Source organism: Argentina silus (assembly GCF_951799395.1).
Source record: "Argentina silus genome assembly, chromosome: 7".
Lineage (NCBI taxonomy): Eukaryota > Metazoa > Chordata > Actinopteri > Argentiniformes > Argentinidae > Argentina > Argentina silus.
Genome location: NC_139661.1, coordinates 2181076 through 2192588, shown reverse-complemented (window position 1 = coordinate 2192588; position 11513 = coordinate 2181076). Strand labels below are relative to the sequence as shown.

The following is an 11513-nucleotide window of genomic DNA, read 5'->3' as shown; positions in this document are numbered from 1 at the left end:
TGTTCAATAGAAAGCAGTCACTGCCAAGACAAGTAGATACAAGCCAAATTATTTTTATTTCTTTAAAACCTGCACATTTTTCAGTGGAGTATTTTGGCAACCTCAAATTAGAGTAATATACAGTATTCTATGGTCCAATAAAATTGTGAAACAATTTAGAAAATGCAGTATGCAGTACCATTATCAAGGTATAATTACATACTGATTTGATTGTGAATCTGATGAATATGATTAAAATAATGAAAGTTTCTCGCTTTTAAAATCAAATGTAAATTGAGTAATGCTTGAGAATGAATTGAACTGAAATGATGAACAGAATATAATGCACAAATCAACTATTAATGTAAAGAACATACTGTCTTAATGGCAGGCTTATTATCTCACACACTTATACAGTACAGTACATACAGACCATAAAGTATCTACTATCTTTCAGTGAATATTGTATAGACATGATCATCCAACAAGGCTGTGGTAAATCTTTTGATACATAAAAAGAAGCATGGTGATTAGCTACAATTCCAGCGCGACATCTGATTGGTGCTATTATCTGTCAGTAATTTCATTTTGAACATCAACAGCACACCCTCTTTACTTCTCCATAGTCAGTGAACACACTGACTCACTGGCGGAATGGAGTGGTAGTATCCTATAAAATAGTATACTAACAAGTACCATGATTATGTAGCACTAAACATTTCCTAGATCAGAGATTCAACAACAAATTATTCTCATTATGAGCTATAATGAAATTCATGATTCATCAATAAAAGCATGATTTTAACCACCAAGAAAGATACCCCAATATACTTATATATCAAAACTACAAACAAAATCAATCTTCCTTCTTAAGGGGATGTTTTGTTATATGATGGCTGCAAGTACGTCTTTATACTCTGGGGTATTCTGGTCCAAGTACTTGTTATCACGCACCCATGACGTCAGCATGTCTAGTTGATTCTGGTTGATGATCCCTTCTCTATTGTGATACATATTAAGCTGCCCAAGGTAGCCAGCTTTGTAGTAGCACACTGTGCCTTCATCGGACATGTCAAAGCATCCCATAGTAGGTGGTTTTGGTTTTCCTAGAACAAGGACATTCTTTAACAAGGGATTCTTATGTGCAGAGAATAATAATTAATTCTGGTCAGGTACACCGTTCCCCTCAATAACTTGTGGCTGTTAGTGTCCATCAGAAATGTGCAATTGTGAGGTGCACAACATACATACATTAAAATAAAATGCACAAGGAAACAGCACTTTGGACTGACAAATGTTACTTTCTATCCATCTTTGCAGCAGGACAACATTGTTTATTACCATTATTATGATGGCTTTAAGCTACTTTGTTATCAGGTTAAAATACAGTAATTTAACCCCTACTGTACAACTGTGAGTTTTCAAAACTCAAGAGTTTTGATAATTTCAGCGATATGACTCTGTACGATTCGTGCAGTACAGATGTTCTTTACAAGGAAATAATCACCTGCATTCTTTCTGAGCTGTTGGGAAGCCATAGGATGAGCCATGATGAAAGAGAGCTTGAGTGATTTCGTCACATCTCCGCTTACGAGTGTGTCTGCCAGCAGCTTCCTATGAGCAGGAGGAGAAAATACTTTACATGTAGGAAACCCACGTAGGGAGCAACAAATATAGTTAGTCAGCTTCCAACTTCAGCACTAAAGCGGAACCAAGTTTAATTAATGCAAGTCAGAAGTAAGTCCTCTGTAACGTCTCATCCGATTGGATGATTCAACCCCTATCCTCTACTTCTTGCCCACATAAAAAGACAGTGTTACTATGCATTAATGTGTTCTCAGTCAACTATGGGTAAAATAAGGGTTGACTGAAGTAAAGTAACAAAGAATTCACCTGCAGTTTTGAGACTCCTCACTGCGACCAGTGGTCAGAGCATCCCTGTGATGCTGTTTGAGAACCTGCATAGTCATCAGATTCTCTCCATTTATGTCAGATTCAATGCTCTTAATCATATCATAAAGCTTTGGATTCTTCTGTTTGAGATCTTTCATCTGATGATGACCTGAAGCCAACTTTAGTGAACCCTTTGGCAGGGTATGGTCTGCCTCCACAATGCCTTGGTTCTCCTTCTCATTCTTAGAGAACCACCGATTTCTTTTTATACTTATGAGGGGACAGAAGAGAAAAGGTTGTATTCATAGAAGTAGTGTAGATATCTGAATATCTTACATTATTCTTATATCAGTGTTTTATCAATTCTATCAACTTTTCTTCAGATAAAAAGTCAGAATACAAGTTGAATTCCTCAGCATATAAAACAGTGCAGTGACACACTCTAGCATACAGTAGTACATTTTAAAGATACTGTTTTATACACATGCTGATTACATTACCTACCTTTTGTAACTGCCAGTATATCCAAGGAGATAAGTATATGCTACATCATGCTCCGTTATTGAGGAGGAACCATACAGAATCTTGTTCATAGGATTAATATCATTCAGATATTGCTCGTCATCACTCCTCTTTCCTTTCAACGGGCCCCCTCCAACTATCGTATATTTTCCATGGTTTTTCTGTGTGTCATCATAAATCCTCTGGGTTTTGATCATCTCACTGTATGCATGAATGTTCCCTTGAATCTGTGTGAATAAATTACCTCTGTCAAAAACTCTACAGACATGGTTAAAGGCTCAATCTGTCACTTTAATTTCCAATCAAAGGTTCTTCCCTTACACGTTTGTTAATTAAAGGGTTTGGAAGGCATGCATAAGTAACGATAGCTTACCGTCTCTTTGACCTTATTCCTTAGCTTCACAGCTTCATGCTTGATCTCGTCCCCATGTCTGTTAGATGTTGCCTGGATTAGCGCATGGTACAGGCAGTTTTGGTTTTCAGAGCGTATTGATGTTACAGTACCATCTGCTTCTACTATGTCAAAATGTCCACTGTATGGGGTTTGTACTCCTTGGATTCTGTTGATTGCTTTAGAGAGGACCCCCCTCTCACTGAAAGAGTAGAAATAGCATATTCCATATTTAAATCACTGGATGCTGCGCTACTCTAATTTGTTTTCTTTATCAAATATTTCAACTTTGTTGAAAGACCACTATCAGTCAGTCATAATTTGAGAAATCGTTCAACTGAATTTGCAGTATTGCTGATGAAGAACAAACACATTTTCAGGCACACATACCTCACTGTTTTCTCTGGGTCTTTGGTCAACTTTAGAGTGATTTGGTCTGCTGAGTTGTCTGTGCCTGGATAGGATTCGTTCGAGAGTATTTTCCCATGTTGGTCCACCACTGTAAACCTGATGCCTTTGCCCTGAAGAAGGTCACTATTTGTGAGGACATAAATGTCTAAGGCTGTGGCTGGACGGTCAACTTCACCAATCTTCTCTGCATAGTCCAGGAGCTCCTTCTTTTCCGATTCTGACAGGTGTTTCCTAGTCTTCTGGCTAGCTAATTTAATATCATGGTTGTGCTGTCTGTCCTGTAAAAAGGCCTTAGTTTTATGCCTGCCAAGTATATTGCTGAAAACTTTTCCAGTAGCTGCACAGACCTCTTTCTTGAACGGTCCTGTCACGAAGGAGGTCATGTGAGAAGCGCAAGCTTCAAGAAATGCTTGGGAAACACGATCAGCAATGAATTGAAGGATCTCATTCTTCAGGCGTATGACGTCAGGTAACTTGTGTCTGCCATCTTGGTCATACTTCCTCTGTTGTTGGTGCTCTTCAATTGTGTTTGTCAACTGAGGGACAAGTGTCTCATTGATAACAGCAGTTGTGGGAATAGACTCAAGCATTTGGACACAGATTGTGGTGTATTTGGCAATTTCAACGCTATATTTCACCCCTTGTGCAATGCCTTTTATGTTGCTTTTTGCTACAAGATCGTTTGCCTTATCACACACCTCAGACAGTCTGCTGATGACCTCACGTACATTTGAGTAATCTGTCATGAGGTCAGGAATTACATTTTCTGTCATTAACTTGACCAAATCCTTGATACTCGTTTCAAGGTTGTAGTCAATCTTAAAGTCGCTGGACTTTTTGTCTAAAGCACTTTTAGGGACTATAGAGCTTATGTATTCAGTGAGAGTATTGTCAAGGTGGGCGTTCCCTCTGACAGTTGAAGTGACACGATCATTAAAAGCTTCTTTCAAAATTGCTTTAAATGTAGCCTCAATTCCATAATCAATGGCGTAGTTCATTCCTGAAATAACACCCTGATTAACTACCTCCTGAACTGCATACTTTTTGCATGCATGAAAGCGGTCTTCATTTCTGTAGGTGATGCCAGCTGCTTTCTTGCACACTTAAGTGTTTCTTTTGACATTTTTGCGGCTCCCTGGACAGATTTGAATGTATTTTTCCCAGTGCGAATGACATCGTTTGCAACTGAGGAGAGAGTCTTTGTTCCATTAAGAAGGCCTTTTGTTGCTTCATAGGCTGACTTGGCAAATTTTTTAATGGTGCTGAATCCTGCAGAGATCATAGACATCCCAATGCTGATGGATTTGGATATAGCCCATGATGCCCAACTGAAGGAGCCTGTTATCATCCCCTGAATCCCATCGATCATGTCAGACACACCCTCAGAGATAAGCCCAAGACCAAACTGGCTGGCAGTGCCAAAGGACAGGCTAAATATCACGGCACCAAGGATGACCTGGCACATACCAATGAAGAAACAAATCAAAGCATCAAAGCAGAACTCAGGCTTCTTTTTCACTTCAAACACAGTACAGAGGCCATATTCATACAGGGCCATGAGTTCATTTCTAGTGATGTTATCTCTATGTTCTGAGAGGCTGTACACTGAGGAAACCTCTGCTATGGCCTCACTGTTACTCTTCTCAAGCTCATCAAGTTTCTTCATTGCAAGGGTAATGTTCTTCGTCCAGGCATTGAAAATGTTCATCCTGGAATCCAATTGCTTCAAGAAGTTGCGCTCTCCTTCATGATGTGGTTCAAAGCTGCCTCTTATGGACATCTGAATGGAAATCATGGTGTTTGTTGTTTCTGACAAGTAAACACTTGCACCTTTCTCTGCTATCTTCAGTAAGTCGTGTGCCTCTGCTATGTATTTACCCTCTGCCCTATTAATGGTGATGTATGCTTGATTGTACAATGCCACAGCTCGGTAAAATGGATCACAGCTTTCAACTTTTTGCCAGCAAGATTTCGCTCCATATTCCCATCCTGTTTTATCACGACAGTGCAAGTCAGTTCTACTGATAGCCTGCTTGATGTGATCATAGAAATTGAGACTTTCTCCATTCAACAGCAAGTTTTCTGTTTTTGACATGCACTTAAGTAGATCTGCTTTAAGTACATCTATATCCTCATGCCTATTGATCTGCTCCTCGTGAAGGGTTAGCCACAAGGCCCATGTCTCTTTCAAAGCATTAAGTGCAGGTTGGTAATCAATTTTAGTATTCCTAACCCTAAAACAAGCCGGGACATCAGTAATTTCCAATCTCGAAAGGTCAACTCGCTCCTGTGATGTGAAGTTGCTGTCAAACTTGTTGAGAAATGTGCAAAATGTGCAAAACAGATCTTCTTTCAATCGGATTTCCAGTAGCTCATCTTCCTCCATATCTTTAATGCGTTGGACTTCATACTCCTCTCTCAGCTGTCTCATGACCTCCACAGGCTGGTTCTGGTATGCTGGGGCAAGTTTATCACTGTGGAGGATCATCTGGACCATGCCTGGGTTTCCTTTTCGACCTGTGCGGCCAAATACCTGTTTCTCCACTCTGCGACTGCCAGGGAAGTGTGTTAGGAGAACAAAGAGGCCGCCACATAGATTGACTTCCTGATTAACCTTTATATCTGTTCCACGTCCACCTAGATTTGTAGCTATGATGATGTGTCCTCCACTAAATGTAGTTTTTTCAATGTTGTGTTTTTCACTGATTGTGTATAATGTGATGGAGGCATGTGGTCTCTTTTCCTCCATTTTATTCTTCAGCTCATTTGCAGTCTTGACATCCTCACATACAACCAAGACAACCTGACCACTGTCTGCAACTCTCCATGTTGTTTCACAGAGGGTCTGTAGCCACTGCACTTGTCCGCTGACCTGAAGTGCTGGAAGCTCTACAACCTTCTTTTGGCGGTGAGCTGGTATAGCGTAGTTATCTGTTTCATAATGGCTTGCCAGAAATTCTTTGTCCGCTTGGCCCCCCAATGTTCCAGAAACACCAAATATGCCATTTCCTTTGAGGTATCTTTTAAAGTAATGGAAATTTGATAGGTAATTTGTTACACTGGATAGAGGTGTGATTGCCAACTGGTGTTTCATCTCCAGAAACTGCTGCAGTCCATCCCCCCATCGTTTGTTCTTCTCCAAAACTCCACTAGACTTGAAGTCCACTGGGATGATGGCATGAAGAAGAGGATTGCCCATATCAGCGTCCAGTGCCTGATCAATCATGTACTCTCTCCCTTTTGTCATTGTAATGGCTCTCAATGCATTTTCTACAAAGACGGATAACTGAGTCTCAATGTATTCCCGAAGGAAAGAGGGGATGACGAGATACTCTGACTTTGAGTTTGGCTGACAATCTTTAGAATATTTAATTTTAGACTTAAGCTCATAAACAGTAGCCTCAATGATTTTTTTTTCAGACATGATCTCACTGGCACACCCACTCTCAAGAAGCAGCATTTTGATATCAGTGATTTTAGGCTCAATATTCAAGTTTTTCTCCCTGACCAGTGTGGCTTTGTTGTTTGTCAAAGAGTAACGTTCAACGGCTACAGTGTTCTCCAGTGCTGTCTCTAGAATAGTGACCAAATCACACTGTTGATCCACTCCAAGTTTGGCCATGAACGCATCAACAGCTTCCTTGTTTTCTGCTTTATCATTTTTTTCTGTCTCAGCTAAAGCTGTCATGAAGATGTCAAGATCTCCCTGTGAGTAGAAATCCAACTGCACTCCAGGAAGCAAAATGTCAAATGCAGAGAAATCTTTGGATGTCTTTGGGCCCATTATAGCTAACTTGGCGGCCTTGTGAAAATGATGGATCCCTGTTGCCCACTCAATCTCCCCAGTTTCTTCCATCTCAATTGGCTTACACACAGATACCATGGACCATATGCTGGCAAGGACTTGCTCGATGTGCCTCAAGCCACTGGCTTCGTGTGACAAAAATGTCACCTGAACCCCATTGTCCAGGGTCATGTAGTCTACCTCATCAACAATTACCATTTCAAATGGCCTCTGCCCACGTGTGTTGTCTTTCTCAAATTCCTGCCTCAATGCATCTGCTGCAAAAGAACCAACAGTTCCATACACAATTTGATTGCTGTAGGCCTCCTGTAATCTAGTATCACTACTTTCCAGCGGGATCTCCTGTTTCTGTGGTGGTGGCACAACAGAGGATGTGACCCCAAACCTATCATACAGTTCATACCACTCTTCTCGGTCTCTGCGGGCAAGGACAGGGGAGCTGGTCACAATATCAACCTTGGTGCCACGAATGGCCTGGATGGTGGCAAACATGGCTAAGACACAAGATTTCCCCTCACCTGTGCCAACTTCAAGAAGGACACCTTTTTTCCCAGTAGACTGTGGGAGAAGGAGCATGAGAAGTGATGCCAGCTGAGTGTGTCGAGGAAAGTAGCCCTCTGTTTCTTGAACAGCAATAGACATCTTTACTAGGACTTCCTTCAGAACAGCAGAATCAGGGTTGGTTAAATCCAGTGACTTTATCTTCTTCTTTGCATCATCTATTTGAACCTTATCCAAGTTCTCCTTTGCAAGTTTAGGAAGCTCCTTCATCATATATAGTAGAATATCCTCCATTACGGAGAGTATTTCCTCTGAATAATTTTCACTCCGCATTTCATTCAAAATAGTGTCAACATCCTTATCCCCTTCTGCCTCAACATAACCTTGCAGCCACTTGACGGGTTCCTCATGTTTGAGAGCGGAGAGAGTAGAGAGTAGGTCCAGCCTGTTGGTCCGCACTGTGTGTAGGATTGAGGTTGTCTGGTTTGGGTTCATGACTGAAACCCCACGCAAAAACAACAGAATTTCTGTTGGTGTCCAGATCTTGTTGAACATAATTTGACTAAGGAGACCCTTGTTGTTCTCTGACACCTCTGTGAACACGCTGAGGATGCTCAAGACAAGTTGTTGAGCCACGGTGGGATTGGCGCTGTACAGTTGTTCAAGAAGACGGACAAGAAAGTCATACTTTTTGCCCCACTCAGGTTGGTTGACCTCTCCACTGTTTGAGTCATATGAAAATGTCACCTCAGCCACAGCTTTGAGAATACTAAACTTTTCAGTAAGTGATAACTCTCCCTGACTAACAGTGTGATCTAAAGTTAACTGACACCAAATTGATAGTTGGGGTTCTCCAAAGTAAAGCAGGATTAGGTAATTCTGAAGATTTTTGATCTTATCTTTGAGTTCGTCATCTTGCAAGGCTTCTTTGATCTCGTATTTCAACATAAGATCTTTGAACTTCTGTTCCAGCTCCCCAAGCTAGAGTTAAAAGAAATAAATCATTGTATGTTTGCTTTTGATTCATGAAAAGTAGCAGAATTTTGATGACGTTATGACAATATAGAAAATCAAACGGATAACAGCACAATTCAATTACTTTTAAAAAATATAATTTTTTTATTTCAAAATTATTCCAGTCTCTTAAAAGACTCAAGGAGTATTTTACATGAAATTTCAAACATGCTAATTGAAGGAACATTGTCTTCCATTGGTTTTTGGTTATAAAATGCTAATATTAGTGTAGGTAAACCTAAAGAGCGGATTCCACTCTGCACTCTGTCCTTGTCCATAGACTGCAATGTAAAAAAACAAATATGTATTTTTGTAATGTGGGTGAACTAACTAGCCACTGCCCTGGGCCTGTAGCTGCACAAAAAAAACAAGTTCTCTTCCAATCCAAATGATGTGAAACTATTAAAAGGATAGTGATTTCCAATGTATCTTGGCTGTGGCTATGGAGGACCATAAATGAATCGGACTATAAATGAATGAATAAATAAATAAATGCATCTTATTTTAAAATGATCCTGAAATAGGCACTGCACTATTATGAAATGTAAATAGTTTTTTTCACAACAGCCCTTTCTAATCCAATACAGCAGTTTGAGGCTGCAAAACGTCATGTTTTCCATTGTTACGAAGATAAAGCTACATGATTTCTAAATGAAACAAACATGTTTCAAATGTGTTTTAGCATTATGAAAATAGCAGAGAAAACTAGAAGGTTTGCCTAATATTTGTGTTTTACTCTGCCTGGGAGGCTATTCGAATCCAGCTGCAATTTGCCTTGTTGCAATGTACCTTTAAGTTATTTTGTTCTAAAATTATGTATTTATTTGATTAATTAATCTTTTAATTTGCATCATGTTACTGTGGTCCCCCATGGTGGTGAATTCCCCAGTTTTTTTATTTAGATACTTTATTGCCATATATTGTGTTGCTAACGTCAGACAGTCTTCCACTGAGGGAAGTTTAGGCACAGACAAATGTCACATATTTGCAGTTGTTCTTCTTTATGCCTTACCGGAACAGTTCACTCTTTTTTAAGTTTGACCTTTTACCTATTTTTACTGAAATACAGTAGGGTGTTGTTGCTTCATCCACATTTGTTTTGCCCAGATATGCCCCCTTGTTTATCCTTTACTCCTTACCTCATCCCTTTCGATTCCAGCAGCATCATCTTCGATCATCTGGTGCAACACATGGGTGCGCTGATGATGACACTGCTGTCCTTTTAAACTCAGTTTCTGTCTCAGTATTTCTCGTGTCTGTGACAACTTCTTCCCCGCAACTTCACTCTCCCTTTCTATCTCCTGCTGGATCCTCCTCTCTCTTTCCAGGCGTTCCTGATGCCTTCTCTCTTCCTCCTGTCGCCTGCATTGCTCTTCTTGTCGCCGTCGTTCCAGTTCCTCCTGCTGCTGTCGAATACGGCGTTCCTGATGCCTTCTCTCTTCCTCCTGTCGCCTGCATTGCTCTTCTTGTCGCCGTCGTTCCTGTTCCTCCTGCTGCTGTCGAATACGGTCCTCCTCTTGCTTCCCTTTTGGATGACAGTCGGCCATTTGTGAATTTCAGATCTCAAGTGACACTCCATTCCTTAAAGTGCATTACTTTTTTACACTCTAATAACTATATTGGAACAAAAGTGAGGGCTTCAACACACCTTTGAAAATGCTTGTTGTTGTTGGATCTGCCACCCGAATAGTGGACAGGATGACGATTGTTAACCCAACTAATAATAGTCAATAATCAAAGACGGCAGTCACCCCTGTTCTCTCCGTCACTGTCTGGCAAAAAGTACCAAAGCATCCAGTCTCGAACCAATAGGTTCTGAGGCAGCTTCTACCTCCAAGCTAATAGACTTTTGAACTGATACCCCCAGCTGATTTGTTTTGATTTGATTACAGGTAACTAAACATTCTCTTGTATAAAATGTATGTCTCTAAAACATGTATTTGTAATCGAGTTGCATTTCATTACCCGTTTGTTTGGACAATAAACTTGTTGCTTAACTCAAAGCTTCTACAGACAACATAAAGTTGTTACTTGTTACTTCACAAGGGACATTCCTACAGCACATACTGTACATGTAGCCTGTTAAAGGGATTCACTAGTGTGACACTAACTTTTGTTGGGTATTAGTTTAAGACAGTATTAAGTGCACATGTATTATTTACCTATATCCATGCAGCCATGTCTGATCAACTGATCAATATAGTGGAAACGAACAAGGCAGGGAGTTTCCTATTCTAAAAAGGGTAGCATTTATAAAGCCTATATTGGCATGACATAATGCAGTGTTGTAATGTCCTACATTGGTTTATACAATTTTGTATGTTTTAGTTGTATAGTGTTGTGCAGCATTTACATTAAACATTGTAACACCCACTCCATAACAACTGTCGTAAGCATTCTGCTTTGCATCTGGCGAAACATTTCTATTCTTGTCTCAGTTATAACATATATTTTAAATGATGCTGGTTGTTTATTATAAGAAAGACAAGAAAATAGTCTTTATTCTGTTTTCGTATTTGCTATTTTCTTTGCTGGTGAAGGGCGGTACTAGCTTCATTGGCTTTCATTGGCCAAATGCAAAGCCAGCTTTTCCACAAGCTTCACTTAAGGGCAAGCCTTGCTGTCGCATAGCCTGCTATTACGAAAGTATTAAGTCTGGTAGTCAACCAGATTCAAGATTATAACATTGTCATTGTTTGCCTGTGAGTCCAAGGCGGGCATAACCCTATAACATTGAAACGTGTAGTGGGGGCTGGTGTGCGTCGGTGCAGCGCGCAGCCACTTATTTTATCAATGATGAACGGAGCTTGTATAAATATTTCTGTGTACTGTTCGCATTAATATTTTTTAAATGACAGACTATCATTTATAGTCCAAATAGGCTACAATTAATAATGCAGCTCCGTCGTCCCAGCCCTAGTCTCTCTCTTGATTCAGGGAAAACTGGATCAGCCTGGGTCAGAAGCTCAACATTTTGCACGCTCCTGCAATAAACAC

At 40.2% G+C, this 11513-nt stretch overlaps 1 protein-coding gene across 1 annotated transcript; it reads right to left on the bottom strand.

Moving 5' to 3' along the window:
- Positions 1-625: 625 nt before the first annotated feature.
- Positions 626-2006, bottom strand: LOC310806570 (uncharacterized protein). Its single transcript, XM_083672719.1, has 3 exons — positions 1873-2006; positions 1487-1593; positions 626-1085 (listed from the first exon to the last, which is right to left on the bottom strand). Exons 1-3 carry the CDS (start codon positions 1989-1991, stop codon positions 865-867), a joined length of 447 nt encoding a protein of 148 aa, XP_083528845.1. The 5' UTR covers positions 1992-2006; the 3' UTR covers positions 626-864.
- Positions 2007-11513: the final 9507 nt, after the last annotated feature.